Here is a 15960-nt window from a genome sequence, read left to right as displayed (position 1 = left end):
TAAGGACTATCTCAGTTTTTCATGTGCTAATACTCATGAATTTTTTGCAATATGACTGTTCGACTTCGTTTAACCCCAATTGCGGTCTGTGGATCCATTCGTGACAACCTAGTGAGTGATGTTCATTGTTCTTGGACCATCGTCATTTTTACGGAGTTTTCGAGTCACGAAACAAAAAATCAAGATTATCTCAATTTTTCGTATCTATTAATCCATAAATTTTCTGTAATATGACTAACCGATTCTGTTTGAGTCTAAATTTTGTAGAACCTAAAACTATTCTCATTATTTCGTACTAGTATCCGAGCTGTCGATGACGTGTTTATGTCAAAATCATATCTTTCATAGTTTGTTTGTTCATTCAAGTGGCTTCATGGCATATTTATCATTGACACGTCATTACAAGTCATTATGATATGAATGGAATTATTAGTCAAAAACAAAGAAAATTTAATACACACGATAATAATCAAAACGATCCTACATTTCACATTTGTTGCATGCCCCGTGATATATATATATTTTTTAAAAATAAATAAATTATTTTTGGTGTATTTTATGAATTTAATTTTAAAAAAAAAACAAAATACAATGAAAAAATATCATAAAAACCATATTAAAACATTTTGAAAAAGGAAAAAAGGATAATAATCGAAGTATAAAAAACTACATACTTAATATTACGACAACTAGAATGGAAGGATAAGATTTTATTACCTAAAAAAATAAATGAATTGAATTATTTTGAAGATATTTCCATTTCATTATGTTACTTCCTACCATAAAAAAGGAAAAGTATAAGGAAAAAAATTGAGTAATATAAAATAGAAAAAATCCAACATTATTTTTTGTGAAGATCAAGAAATTTTATAATAAAAAATCCAGATTGGATCATACTGAGCAACTAGTCCCCCACCTACCATTTGGCAATACCTATACGTCTCATAATAAGTGTCATTTTAATAAAAATTATGTTCATTAAAAATAAATAAAAGATAATACATAATAAATCAATGAAAAATAAATACTATTAAAAAATTGAAATAAGTGTATAGTTAAAAAAATATACTTACTTATTTTTATTTGAATATACAAAATGACACTTATTTTAAAACGAGATTTGCTTCTAACGTAGCCTAAAATATTCTGTATAAAAGGCACAAAATCCGGCTAGTATATTAACCTCCCAAGCTTTTCTATTCTCCACTTTTCTCAGTTCTCAAATTTTTTACGCATTTTTTCAATTACTATACAAGTTTTGATCTCGTCATTGCTTATTCTTTGTGGGGTTTTTGAGATTTCTTGTTTTTTTTTTTGGTCTTAGAAAGATAAAGATCATATTTTTTTTTCATTTGGGTGTTTCTTGTTTGGGTAGTTTTGTTGGTTATAGAAAGAAAAAAGATGACAGTAGGAGCAGGAATTTGTGTAGCTGAAAGGAAGCTTAATGTATTGGGGCAAAGCATTCTAACTGATGTTGATGAAAATATTATTGTTACTCAGCCAAATGGTGAAGCTTTCACTAATGGGGCATTTCTTGGTGTTAACTCAGACAGAGTTGGTAGTCATAGGGTCTTCCCTATTGGCAAACTACAGTATGTTCTTCTTCTTCTTCATAGTTATTTTCTCTGTCTGGTTTTAATTTTTGAATTTTTGTTTATGAATCTAAGGGTTCTTTGATGATAATGGTATTTTTTGTTTTTCACTTCATTTTAAGGTATCCCTGTGTTTTATCTAAGTGTTTGAGATTGTTTGGAGTTCTTATGTAAAGATTGCATTTTTGTTGTAAAGATTGTATTTTTTTGTTGTAAAGATTACATTTTTGGTTTTTGGTTCTTTGATTTTCATGTGAGGTTTTACTAGGAAGTTATTTACTTGTTGAATGCTTGATTATGGTTTGTAGAGGATATTGTGTATTAACTTCATTAAGACTTTCCATGTTCTTTATCTAAGCTAGTGTTTAGACATAGATTTTGAAAAAGTATCTTCAAATATCTGTTTGGCCATGAAATTTGATCTTCAAATGTTTTCTAGTTCCCAAAGCTTGATATTTAACTCACTAAACTTCAAAAAATAAAAAAGTTCAAGTCAAATGCATGTGCAAACACAACTTCAAAAAATAAAAATTTCAAGTTTCAACTTTAAAATCTACGGCCAAACGGGAGCGAAATGTTGAGAATCCTTGGGAGTTTTGAAGTACAATTTGCAATTTTTTGGTTGTAATGATTGTGTTGTGATATTTTTGGTTTTAACAAGGAAATTATTTATGTGTTTGAATGGTTTGCAGAGGATTGAGATTTATGTGTGGTTTCCGGTTCAAGTTATGGTGGATGACACAGAGAATGGGTACATCTGGCCAAGATATACCATTTGAGACTCAGTTTTTGATTGTGGAAGGAAATGATGGTTCAAATTTTGATCAAGACAACCAGCAAAATTCAGCATTGTATGTTGTTTTCTTGCCTATTCTAGAGGGAGATTTTAGGGCTGTTCTTCAAGGGAATTCAAACGACGAGTTAGAGATATGTCTGGAAAGTGGTATGGATATTACAATCTCCATTGATACGTTTTGGATCTTGTCGTATGGTCTTTACCAATTTTTGTGATGCTAATGATGATGGTTGATTGCAGGAGATCCTGCTGTGCAAGATTTCGAGGGAAGCCATTTGGTTTATGTAGCAGCTGGACCAGACCCTTTTGATGTCATCACTAATGCTGTCAAGTATGTTTTAGTCCTTTCTTTCATGGTTTCCATTCTTGAAATTTCCTTATTCAAATGTTCAACTCATTTTCCTCTCATAACTATAGAGTCATCCTATAGATTTCATATGTTGCACCAATTTGATAACCGTACCATAGACATTTTGCCTTTCTGAAATGGTTAAAATACTTTATCAACACAGGACGGTGCAGAGGCATTTACAGACATTTTGTCACCGTGATAGAAAGAAGGTACTTTTTGAATGTCTTCTGATTTCTGCAAGTGCCATTGACATCATAACTTCTGAATATATATAACTGTATGTTTTTGTCATGATTCAGATGCCAGACATGTTGAACTGGTTCGGATGGTGCACGTGGGATGCTTTCTATACAACTGTTTCTTCAGAGGGAGTGAAGCAAGGACTACAGAGGTAATCAACTTCAATTTTTAGATACTGATTAGCATTCTAAATTCCTGCACTGCATAGGGTGCTGAAACTTTTATGTCTTTTGCAGTTTGGAGAAAGGAGGTATTCCCCCAAAGTTTGTACTCATTGATGATGGATGGCAATCAGTGAGTATGGATCCCAATGGCATTGAATCTATTGCTGATAACCATGCAAAGTGAGTAGATGGAAAACAAGTAATATCATCATCAGTGTTTAGCAACCCCTTAAAATGTTCTGATCGTTCTTTGGCCGTTTTCAGCTTTGCAAACAGGCTAACTCATATCAAAGAGAACCATAAGTTTCAGAAAAATGGAAAGGAAGGTCATAGGGTTAACGATCCTGCAATGGGACTTCGACATGTTGTCACCAATATCAAAGACCAACACAATTTGAAGTATGTTCTTCAATATCTTCAACTATTAGGTGCTGTCCTTTTAATTATCAACTAAGTTTTTTCCTTCTTTGGATCATGCACTTTAGGTATGTGTATGTGTGGCATGCACTTGCTGGTTACTGGGGCGGTGTGAGACCCGGGGTCCCTGAGATGGAACACTATGGATCCAAGTTATCTTTCCCAGTTTCATCTCCCGGGACTGAGTCACAGGAACCTGATGATGCTTTGAGTAGCTTGATAAAGAATGGTCTTGGTCTAGTGAACCCTGAGAAAGTTTTATACTTCTATAATGAACTACACTCATACCTTGCTTCTGCGGGTATAGATGGGGTTAAAGTAGATGTTCAGAACATCCTTGAAACACTTGGAGCTGGTCACGGTGGAAGAGTTAAACTCGCAAGGAAGTATCATCAAGCATTAGAGGCATCTATTGCTCGAAATTTTCCTGATAATGGAATTATTTCATGCATGAGCCATAGTAATGATAGTTTATTCAGGTAATTTTGTCTCGCTCTCCATCTCTTACTAGTAAATGTTATAAGCTGAAATAGTTCTAAGAAATGGAAAATCATCGTAAAGAGATGCTAGATACTCTTACCATATATATTCTGATCCAGTTTTATTTCTCTTTCGTTGTGTAGTGCAAAGCGTTCAGCTGTTATAAGAGCATCAGACGATTTCTGGCCACGAGACCCTGCGTCACACACAATTCACATAGCATCAGTGGCGTACAACACCATTTTCCTTGGTGAATTCATGCAGCCTGATTGGGATATGTTTCATGTGAGTTGATGATATGAATCTCAGTTTCTTAGTATACTTCCCAACTTATCAAAAAAAGGTTCAACTGACTAAAATGCTTGTAATATGTTTAGAGTGTGCATCCCATGGCTGAATACCACGGAGCAGCACGAGCTGTTGGAGGCTGTGCTATTTACGTCAGGTACTGCTTATATATACCTTAAAAACAGCTAGTTATTTGGTGTATGATCCAATTTTCGTTAATATTTTCTCATCGCTGCCTATTTGCAATGTAGTGACAAGCCTGGACAGCACGACTTTAATCTTCTAAAGAAGCTTGTACTTCCAGATGGTTCCATATTACGCGCCAAACTTCCAGGAAGGCCAACTAGAGACTGCTTGTTTTCTGATCCAGCAAGAGACGGGATAAGGTAATTGCTTGATCAGATACATTTTCAATTGAGATATATTTGTAATGTACATTAATCTCACTCATGTATATGCAGTCTTTTGAAGATTTGGAATCTCAACGATTTCAATGGAGTAGTTGGTGTATTCAATTGTCAAGGTGCTGGATGGTGTAAGGTTGGCAAGAAGAATCTAATCCACGATTGTCAACCAGGGACGATAACTGGAATTGTTCGCGCTAATGATGTCAATTACTTACCAAGGATTGCTCATGATGGATGGACTGGCGATGCCATTCTGTATTCTCATCTTCATAGTAAGCTGTTTTAATCACTTCTATTACCTGCATTCTGGTTGAAGAAATTGCACATTTTGCTGACCTAATTGTAACCAATGCAGGGGAATTGATCAATCTTCCTAAAAATGCCTCGATTCCAATTACTCTAAACGCGAGAGAATATGAAGTCTTTACAGTTGTTCCAATCAATGAAATGTCTACAGGATCAAGATTTGCTCCGGTTGGTCTTGTGAATATGTTCAATTCAGGAGGAGCAATCAAAGAGCTGAAGTATGAAACAGAGGGAAAATGTGGATTAGTTTCCATGAAGGTTCGCGGATGTGGCATGTTTGGAGCTTATTCATCTGGGAAGCCAAAACGAATACAAGTTGACAACGAACAAGTACATTTTGATTACGACGAATCCTCTGGATTAATCACCATTAATATTAGAGTTCCTGATGAAGAATTATACCTTTGGGATGTAAAAGTTGAAATGTGAAAAGTGCAAGATGATCATAAATGGATGAGTTGAAGACTTGTGAACAAAGTCTCTCTTTTCCAGTTACTCATAGTTTTTAAATTTAGAGAGCAGTGTCTGATTATTATTTAAATTTTATTACATCATAGGTAACATGACGAAAACTCTCATTTTATATGATGACTGATTTTGATCTGATCATATTGTTATCTTAGTATATTTTTCTAGTTTTATCGTTATTTATTAGTACTTAACAATCATATTTTATCTTTTTTTTATAGTAATTCTATCCTATGCTCTATTTTTTGGTAGATTTACTATTTATGATTGATCCAAATATAATCAGATAACATATATTGCACTGGATAAACAATGAAACTATGCTCTATAATGCCACGATAACTTCAAATAAAATCGACTCTGTTTGCGATGCACCACGTATAGAAAAGTATCAGACACGTGCCCTGTTTTCATAAATCCTCCAAATATGGAACATAATATATGATCAGATAATCATTATACAAGTGTTGAGAAAAAAATATTATGGCTGAAAACAGGGAAATGATGGAGGTGAGTCCGACCCGAAAGACGAAGATTTGGGCAACAATAGCTGGAATTGCAATTGAAGTTCCAATTTTGGGGCTAATGGGTTTTAGTTTTCTCGCTTCAATTATACTTTTGGTAGTAACTTCTCCGTTGCTAGTTATATTTAGTCCTCTGTTAATTGGTGCTGCTGCGGTGTTTGGAGTTGCTATGGCGGGATTTGGGGTGGCCGGAGTTACGGCAGGTTTAGGATTGTCGTCGTTTGTTTTGGTGTATAGGTCGGTAATTAAAGGTAGAATTACGGGCGGAGAGTATGGCGGCGGTGCTGATGATGCGCCGGTTATTGTGGATAAAATGATTCAACAGGAGGAGACAGAGGAGGAGGAGCATGACACTGAAGTGGCAGGTATTTTGAAGCATATTTTAATTTGATGGTTCCATAGTTATATTCGTGTCGCTACGATAGAAGCTTAGTAGGTAGTTAAGCTGTCTACCTTTTAGGTGGGGTAGGTTTGGTGCTAGTTTGGTGCATTGTATACTAGTAGTAGCATTTTTCTCGTAGTTGCCTATGGTCCTCGTTGTTTATTGTGTTTCAATTAGCGCATTATTTGGTTATTCTGCCTTCACAAACAAGAAGATAAGGGAATGTACAATCTGTGTACACTTTATTCTTTTTAGACCCTGCATATGGGGTGGTTGTATATCGCTATTTTTTTTATCCCAACTTGGTACTTGGGTGAGGTTTTAGTAAATTTTCACATATATATGCTAAAACCGTTTCAATTTCAATTCATATGATAAAGAAAGTAGTTGGGTAACGCCAATATCCTGCCGAGAGCTAAGCCCAACTGATGGCTCGAAATAAAGTCATGGTCGAACATGATGCTTGGTTCCAAGCATTTAATCCCCAATAAATAAATATTAGAGCCAAAGTGTGGCAGGTCTTGATCCTAACAACATCAACACTTTTGAAACTTTTTAGTCATAAACATACTAGAAGTATTAACATTGATGGGCCATTGAAAACCGTTAGAAACTTGTGATCTTAAATATGTCATAATATTTGTACGACAATACATTATATTTTCCCCTGCAGGTACTGAGGATAGAACAGAGGCTATAAAGCAGCAGCAGCCGCAACAGGGTAGCACTAGTTCAGAGCCAGTTCATGTAGATAAAATAGTTGAGTTATTTGAGTCTTTAAAGGAGCATCCACATGATCAAAATGAAACAGCTACTATTGTCCACGTAGTTACTGTAGAGGTTGATGATGATGATAATGATGATGAGTTGGAGGAGAATCAACACAACAAAGATATGGCCACTTCTGCCGACTATTTGCAGCAAAATGTGCCAAGACAGATCCCACAAGAGACTTAATTAAGAACATATATGTATGTATGTTCAGAAGTGGCTAGTTTATAAACTTTGCTTTTTCACTGAGTTGCAGTTTATGATAGATGTTATTTTGTCTTTCATTTCTTACTTAGTTGTTGTAGCACTGTACATATACTTTTTAGAGAATGTGTTGTCATTTTACTTCCTACTTCTTTAGGTCTCTACAGTATGTACATATTTGGTGCTGTTTTTTCAACATGTTTTTAGTGCAAGGATTTTGTTTGCTCTATACATCTATGACTATGAGCATGCGAATTCGTGACCTATATAAACTTAAAAAGTCACACAGAGATAGACTTTTGAGTTGCATTCGAACTCGTGATTTATAAGTCATACAAAGATAATTTAGCTTCAAGTTTCTTTTTAAACCTGTTTTATGTTATTTGAAAGAAGAAAAAGAACCCCAGAATATAGCTAGACATTTTTAGATACAAGTACAGAGTATTATCCATGAGTTCAAAATTTTTCTATTTGGAAACAAAATCTGAACTTTCTTGCTTTGGGACTAAATTGGTAATGTCTTGTCATTTTAAGTGAATATTTTAATTATAAGTAACACTATACATTAAAAAAGGTTAAAGTTGTCGGATAGTAAAAAAAAAGTTCCCAATGATTGAAAAAGTTGATGAGACTTGATGGTTGGCTGGATTTTTCCAAAAACTTTAGTAGGAGGAGTAATTTCAACTCTGCCGCGTGAAGCTTGTCTAGGTAGTTTTTTTTCTTGGATTAAAATTCGCCTAGTTTCATTAAAGCTAAAACGCTCCCCAATGAAGGTAATTTTGTACTACCTCGTAGGATTTGAACTTGAGACTTTTTATAATAAAGTACTTATCAGTCCACCACGAATAGCATGTCTAAGAGTTGCTCGTAGGTTTCTTTATAAATAATTACTTTGATTCATCGTTGGTTTTCAACAGTATCTTTTTTTGTAGTATAGTGACTTGTGTCACGGAGTCACGGACTTAGAGTCTCACTAAAGCTCCGTGCGGCACTTGACAACTTACTCACTATTCTTTCAAGATCTCGTAAGCTCAAGTAAACCCTTTGAAACTAAGATCCCTAAGAGAGGGCATCCCTATTTATACTAACTCCTAAGGGCCTAAGTATAATGTAAAATTACTTACAAGTCCCTAACTTATTTACACTTTGGTCCTCTTTCTAGAGAGTTCTACACTTTCTAGGATTTTCCAAAGATTTCTTGGAAAATATCTAGTCCCTCTCTAGAATTCTCTACACATTCTAAAGCCTTTTTGAAATATTTAAGGGCTTCTAGAGTTCTCTATAAACCTCTCTACAACTCTAGACCCTTCCGCCCCTATCCAGTGGCGGCTCTACAGCTTTGAAAAAAAGGCAACTGCCTTAGGCCCCAAAATTTGAGGGGCCTCATTTTTTAAAAATACAATAGGTTATACATATTATTTTTTTTAAAATATCGCGTATAATTTGTAGAAAATATAATTTTTTCATAAAAGAGCAAGGAAATAATAGAAGTTTGATAAATTATGAATATTATGTCGCAAGAAAAATTAAATAATTGGCTATAATAAATTTCATAAAAAATATATATTCGAATTTAAGGCCTCTATTTGGATTTTGCTTTAGGCCACCAATTTATTAGAGCCGCCCCTGCTCCTATCCAGACGCATAATTTAACTGTGATGTGGCAGGACGTGACACTTATCTATGCATAGTGATCTAATCTCAAAAACTAGACAAGACTATTTGGACCATACATAAAAGGAAGTTTCAAGATAAATGTTTCAATTATAATAGCTTCAGTAACTATCACCAAATGTTGCCGTATCATAAAATGTGATACTCTTGATGAGAAAATTTAGATTTGCGTTCTAAAAATGAAAAGAATTCTAACAAGTAACGTTTCTCTTTTAATAGGTTTTATGTTGATAAAAAACTAAATTTGACAAGTCTTAGACGACACAAACACATTAGTGTGACCTAACTTAAAATCTTAAAAATAAAACAATTCGGTAGGAAATGACTCCCTTTATGAAAAATTAAGGCTTTCCTTTTAATGAGCCTTACGTGGAGTGAATTCAAAATAATTGAACCTAATTGTAGACATAAACTGAAAAAGGAAAAAATTGCATATCCTGAAAAACATATAAAATGTATTCATGAAATGTAAGTTCAATTTCAAAAAATTCCGAAACATAATTACATTTTAAAATTTTGTATCAAATATACATGTGTTGATACAATTCTTTTGCGCGATACGTCATATAACTCTTTCACTACACTTTCATATTCCTTGTGATATACTACTCTTTAACATGTACAATTATACCTCCAATACAACTCTTCCACCTTATACAACAATTATAATTATGTTTGGCTAATACATAAATTGTAATTATAGCTATTTGTCAAAATTTTATCATAAATCATGAGATAAATAGGCTCACCTATTGTCAAAATCATGACCTAAGAAGGCCCACCTATAGTTAGAAGTTTTAAATAGGTGACGTGCAGAGAAAAAGTTGTATTGATATTAATTGCTCATATTAAAATGCCAAACATTTACCTGTATAGGCCAGAACCAATTGAAAAACAACAACAGGACCCATTATTATTCATTATAATATATTCTTATATATTGTACGAGGAATACATTAACAGAAAAAAAAAAAAAAAAATTATGGTTGGTGGAATAGAACATTATCCAGAAACCCCATTACTGCCGGCAACATTTTCTGGCTCTTCTGATTCAAATGGTATCTTGATTTTTCTTAAAAATTCTGCTTGATGACTTTGTATGGCTAACTGTTAGCTTGATTTTGTTAAAGATTCTATCTTTTTGAATAGGGGTAGTAAATGGTGTCTTGATTTTTGTTAAAAAATCCATCTTTATGACTTGGTGTAGCAAAATGGTAATTTGATTTTGATAAAGATTCTATCTTTTTGAATAAGAGTAGTAAATGGTGTCTTGTTAAAAATTCCATATTTATTACTCCCTCTATCTCTATTCCATATTAATTGAGTTTTTGAGGCTTTTTTCATTGTTGAAAGTTTAAGAGGGATGTTTAAAGCTTTTTCCATATTTGTCATTTCCTTTAATGAAGTTTGATTATTTCTAGGAGATAAAGTGTACTACTTGCAAAGTTATATTTATGATTTGACAAAGAACAATAGTGGAAAGTATGATTTAAATTATATATTTGAATGTTTTTCTTAACAAGTCTGTATTGCCTCACAAATTCAGTTAATATGAAATAGAGGGAGTATGACTAGGTGTAGCAAAATGTTATCTTTATTTTTGTTAAAAATTGCATCTTGATGACTTTACGTAGCAATATGTTGTCTTGATTTTTTTAAAGATTCTGTCTTTTTGAATAGGTGTAGTAAATGGTGCCTTGATTTTTGATTAAAATTCCATCTTTATGACTTGTTGTAGCAAAATAATATCTTGATTTTGCCTCGAACTTCTGTCTTTCTGACTTGGTGTAGCAAAATGTTGTCTTGATTTTGTTAAAGATTCTATCTTTTTTTGAATAGGTGTAGTAAATGGGGTCTTGATTTTGTTAAAGATACTATCTTTATGACTTGGGGTTGTTAGTTTACTAGTACTAATTTGGGTTTTGGTTCATTTTTTTTTTTAGTTGTATACTCAGATATTGAGAAAAAAGGTACAATATGGACTGCAGCGGCACATATTATAGCAGGGGTTATAGGGGCAGGGGTACTATCACTTTCATGGAGTATAGCACAATTAGGATGGATAGCTGGTCCATTGGCTATTCTACTCTTTGCAGCAGTGATGCTATTTGCAACAACCATACTTTGTGATTGCTATAAGTCTCCAGATTCTGTGCTTGGCCCTACCACAAATCACTCTTTATTGGAAGCTGCAGGGTTTTACTTTAGTAAGTTACTGTTCACTGTATATCTTTTACCTTCTCATTATTGTCTTGTAGTGTTCAGGCCTAGTAGCAGAGCCAGCTAGGGCCGAGGAGGTTCATTTGTACCCCTTCAGCGGAAATTACACTGTTTATACTTTATACATGGTTAACATTATTTTTATGTATATACATGTTTTGGAATCACTTGGTGAAAATCCTGGCTCCGCCACTAAATCGGGCTAATTTACCCACCTCGGCTATTTGATCGGTACCTGCTACCTACCACTATCACATATGTTGGATAACTCTATCACTAAGATTTAGGCAGAAGAGAGAAATCACTCTGTTGGGATTTGATTTACCTTCTCATAAACCGTTTGTTGTTATCATCATCGTCATCAATTATTTTGCATATGAAAGTTGGATGACTTTCGGAGAGAAGGCTGAACAGTTATGTGTAGCTATTGTGACTGAGCGTTTGCATCCTGGAAATAGATAGAAAAAATAAAAAAAGTCTACTAAGAAGAACAGAAAATATAAATATAATCATGTTATTGAGAACTCATGTGGCTTTAAGAAATTGATAGTTACTGTATCATAATTGAAACAATGTAAAGATTGTGGAATATTTGACATACTCTAGATTTTTGTTGACCTTATTGTGACATTACAAGTTTTCATGAAGGCTTGGTACTCTAGTGGTCCCATGGTCTAGTGATCAGGACATTGGATTCTGAATCCAGTAACCCAAGTTCAAATCTCGGTGGGGACCTTTAGTTTTGGGTCAATCGGAAACGACCTCTACCCCAGAAAGGTATGAGTAAGGTCTGTCTACATCCTATCCTCCCTAGACCCCACTAGTGGGATTACACTGAGTGTGTTGTTGGTGTTACTTGGCAGTCCGAGTCACATCGACCAAATTTGTGATTTTCCATTGATTTTAATATTTTTTTTTTCATACTAGAATCCAAAAAACCCAAACACTGATTTGAACCTAAGTTTGGCTTGACCTGTTAGGCCTTGAAAAAGACATGCACATGGAGTGTGTGAATGTAAATATGTTATGTACAGAGCTGGCCATACTGATAAGATCCAAAATGGGTAAAAATTATTGGACTCTATGTTTAAATAGTCACCCCCCTTGTGAAAGGTCTATCTCATTGGTAGGTTCAATTTGGACTGTTGCTTTTATAATTATATGGCAAGAAGATATTTTTTCTTCAAAATTTGTATCTATTTGCAGTTAAAGGGTAGAATTACAGCAAAAGAGCTACAACTACACATTTCTTTATAGTGGAAGTTCCATCATTGTTGACTAAATTTGTGGCTAACTCCAACAAAGACATTCTTTCCCTCTATCCTTTTCATTAATGTGATGACTGATGAGAACTTAGCACTACTACATGGTACTATATAGTGCTGTTGTTGTGAAGGGAGGAGTATAAGCGAATTACGTCTTTGAACGTTTCTACTAATAGGTGAAGGCTTTATACAGCTCATGTTTTATGTAATATCTATTAAGCCACTTGCATATTTTCAAAGAGTTGCTTTGAGGTTTTTAGTTTCCGTTGTCTAAGAATATATCAAACGGAGATGGAAGCTCAACGTTCTCTAGAACAAGAGAAAACTTCAGGCAAAGAGGATGAAGATACAATTAGAACAGGTAAGCTTAAAGTTGTCTCAAAATTTTCTACAGGGCCTGGGTTTTAACATTGACTAGGATTAAATCTAAGAAACAATAGTCGATATGTATTTTCCTGCCAGGAACTTTGTGGACTGCAGTTGCGCACATCATTTCAGCTGTAATCGGAGCTGGTGTTCTCTCTCTAGCCTGGTGCACAGCACAATTAGGATGGATTGCAGGGCCAATCACCATGCTTTGTTTTGCAGTTGTTACATACATATCTGCATCTCTCATATGTGATTGTTACAGGTCACCTGATCCCATAACAGGAACGCGAAATCCCTCTTACATTGATGCCGTTAGAGTTAATCTTGGTAGATTGTTCCATCCTACAACATAGAATTATCTTAGAAACTCTTTTAAAAGTTTCTCATATGAGGATTCCTCTTTTACATTATTTTAGGGGAGGGGATTAGATGCGTCTTTTATGTATTTTGACTTATACTCGTTCAGGCAAGAAATGGACGTGGTTGTGTGGTTTGCTTCAGTATGTGAGCTTCTATGGGACTGGTATTGCTTATGTAATTACAAGTGCAACAAGTATGAGGTTAGTTAGCTATATACATATAACAGTATCTACGACATTTTTCTTTGCTCATTTGGTCGAGTTATTAGATAACATTATATCCATTATATTGATGCCTAGCCTGCAAGAGACAGTGTATACAATTCAAGCTGAATGAGATATGCTTCTGTTAAGTTATTCATCCGACCGGCAATTTTTGCAGAGAAATTCAGATATCAAATTGTTACCACAAAGGAGGAGAAAATGCTGTTTGCCAGACTGGGACAAACAATTTCATGCTGATTTTTGGCATTATTCAGATAGTAACGTCGCAGATACCAAATTTTCATAACATGGCGTGGTTGTCCGTTGTTGCTGCGTTAATGTCATTTTGCTACTCTTTCATCGGATTGGGCCTTGGATTTTCTAAAGTGATTGGTAAAGCCTTGACTGTTCTTTTTCTCATTCTGTTTCTTGTTTTTTCATCTCGATTTCCAAAAATATATCGAAGAATCTTGTGTATTTTGATCTTAGTTCCAAATTCCAATCATGGAGAAAAGCATTTTCTTTGCTCATTTCCCCATTGATGTTGGGTCTGCAGAAAATAGGGGTATCAAGGGAAGCATTGTGGGAGTACCAACAAGGAGTGCTGCTCAGAAGATTTGGTTAGTTTTCCAGGCACTCGGAGACATTGCTTTTGCCTATCCTTATTCGATTATTCTCCTCGAGATACAGGTATTATGTAATGATATTCCACAACTTTACAAGTTTTAACTTCTGGCATTTCTTAATATATCATAGTGAGATATAAATAGATCCAGCTCTTACAATTTGTCCTGATACTAGATCATTGCATATTGATTTATATAGTAGACCTCGACTTGTTTGGGACTGAGGCATAGTTGTTGTATAGTTTTTCTAAAATTTGCTCAAGGGTAATTATCGGAGCGTAAATATCAACTTAGCTAATGTTTCTGAAACCAAACAAGACATAATACTAACACTCTGAGTAGGAATAGTTACACTAAAAGTATCACAAAAGACTGATGATGTTTCTCCTAATATTAAAGATGTTCTTTTTTATGGAGTGAAGGATACACTAAAATCGCCTCCACCAGAAAACCAGACCATGAAGAAGGCGTCAATAAGCGCGATAGTTATCACCACTTTCTTCTATCTATGCTGTAGTTGCTTTGGATATGCAGCCTTTGGGAACGACACACCAGGGAACCTCTTGACAGGTTTCTATGAGCCATTTTGGCTTGTTGATTTTGCCAATGCCTGCATAGTCCTTCATCTGGTTGGAGGGTATCAGGTAGTACTTAAATTCAAGTCTTTTCCTTCCACCCTTTACTTGGTTTACGAAAATTCTAACCTTAACGCGAAAAAATGCTCGTTTCCTTAGGTATACAGCCAGCCAGTATTTGCATTTGTTGAAAAATGGGCAACTCAGAAGTACCCTGAGAGCAGATTCATAAATAAATTCTACGCCATCAAACTCCCGGTGTTGCCAGCTCTCCAGTTGAACCTCTTCCGGTTATGTTTCCGAACTCTATATGTTATATCTACAACAGCAATAGCAATGGCATTTCCATATTTCAACCAGGTATTAGGAATCTTGGGAGCATTGAACTTTTGGCCTATGACCATATATTTTCCAGTGGAAATGTACATTGTGCAAAGAAAAATTGGAGCTTGGACAAGAAAATGGATACTTCTTGAAGGTTTCAGTATGGTTTGCTTGATTGTATCTTTACTGGGCTTGATTGGATCAATTGAGGGAATAGTTAGTGCTAAATTAGCTTAAATTGTAAGATCTTACTATTAAATAGCTAGTAAGATTTGTAAGCCAAAAGACACTGTATTCATGCCATTCTTCAAATGGAATTTACAAATCTCATTTAGTAACTTAAATTACATAAGTCTTTGGTTTTTAATATGCTTTATTTAAATCGAGAGTTTATTAGAAACAACTTCTCTACCATAAAGGTAGGAGTAAGTCTATGTTAAACACCATCCTCTCTGGACTTCATTTGAAATTTTTTTCATGTTTTTAGGTAAAGTATGTTCAAACAACTAAATATTATTTGCAAAAACTATAATCAAACACAACTCCAACTTCAAAATTTTCAAATAAAGCGAAAATATTTATAATAACATGTAGTAGCTCGTATATGTGATTTATTGTATGACATTATATGATTATTTATTTTGAGAAATTATTCTTTTAAAACATATTTGATTGTATGTTTTAAGGTAAATTAGTCAAGTTTAGTGATTTTGCTAGCTTCTAAAAATTGAGGGTATAAATTATAATTAGGAAAAAAAAAATATGAAATTCTAAATATTGTTACTTCAACGCTAAAAATTCCAAACAAAGAGGAATATTTAGTTTTCATGGTCGAACGATCACTTAGTAATTCATTTTTTTGACGTTTCAAAGATGTTGAAAGGCACCAATGTTTTCTATCATACAAAAAGTTGTGGCCTTTCCTTTTCAATTTAGAAAAATATCCTACCCCA

The 15960-nt window shown here is 34.2% G+C and overlaps 4 protein-coding genes across 5 annotated transcripts; all 4 read left to right on the top strand.

Annotated features, from left to right (window-relative positions):
• Positions 1–1190: 1190 nt before the first annotated feature.
• LOC125840707 (probable galactinol--sucrose galactosyltransferase 1) lies at positions 1191–5650 on the top strand. The gene is made up of 13 exons (XM_049519675.1): positions 1191–1592; positions 2285–2535; positions 2629–2719; positions 2901–2949; positions 3040–3131; positions 3217–3324; positions 3409–3543; positions 3630–4040; positions 4185–4326; positions 4419–4486; positions 4581–4715; positions 4791–5008; positions 5092–5650. The coding sequence occupies exons 1-13, from the start codon at positions 1402–1404 to the stop codon at positions 5469–5471; spliced, it is 2271 nt and encodes a 756-aa protein (XP_049375632.1). The 5' UTR covers positions 1191–1401; the 3' UTR covers positions 5472–5650.
• A 343-nt stretch (positions 5651–5993) lies between these two features.
• LOC125807004 (oleosin 16.4 kDa) lies at positions 5994–7380 on the top strand. The gene is made up of 2 exons (XM_049486759.1): positions 5994–6399; positions 7090–7380. The coding sequence occupies exons 1-2, from the start codon at positions 5994–5996 to the stop codon at positions 7371–7373; spliced, it is 690 nt and encodes a 229-aa protein (XP_049342716.1). The 3' UTR covers positions 7374–7380.
• A 2667-nt stretch (positions 7381–10047) lies between these two features.
• LOC125807379 (amino acid permease 5-like) lies at positions 10048–11352 on the top strand. Its single transcript, XM_049487079.1, has 2 exons — positions 10048–10123; positions 11009–11352. Exons 1-2 carry the CDS (start codon positions 10048–10050, stop codon positions 11350–11352), a joined length of 420 nt encoding a protein of 139 aa, XP_049343036.1.
• A 1091-nt stretch (positions 11353–12443) lies between these two features.
• LOC125839533 (probable amino acid permease 7) lies at positions 12444–15351 on the top strand. Of its 2 annotated transcripts, none has more exons than XM_049518524.1 (7): positions 12444–12911; positions 13013–13246; positions 13386–13479; positions 13661–13875; positions 14039–14172; positions 14531–14752; positions 14843–15351. In XM_049518524.1, exons 1-7 carry the CDS (start codon positions 12842–12844, stop codon positions 15242–15244), a joined length of 1371 nt encoding a protein of 456 aa, XP_049374481.1. In that variant the 5' UTR covers positions 12444–12841; the 3' UTR covers positions 15245–15351. The 2 variants fall into 2 exon arrangements, with proteins under 2 accessions (XP_049374481.1, XP_049374489.1); XM_049518532.1 differs by having other exon boundaries at positions 14851–15245.
• Positions 15352–15960: the final 609 nt, after the last annotated feature.

This window comes from Solanum verrucosum, unplaced genomic scaffold, assembly GCF_900185275.1.
Source record: "Solanum verrucosum unplaced genomic scaffold, falcon-dt-bn FXZP01000277.1, whole genome shotgun sequence".
NCBI lineage: Eukaryota > Viridiplantae > Streptophyta > Magnoliopsida > Solanales > Solanaceae > Solanum > Solanum verrucosum.
Note: the sequence above shows the minus strand (reverse complement) of the source record. Positions and strands in the feature narration are given on the sequence as shown.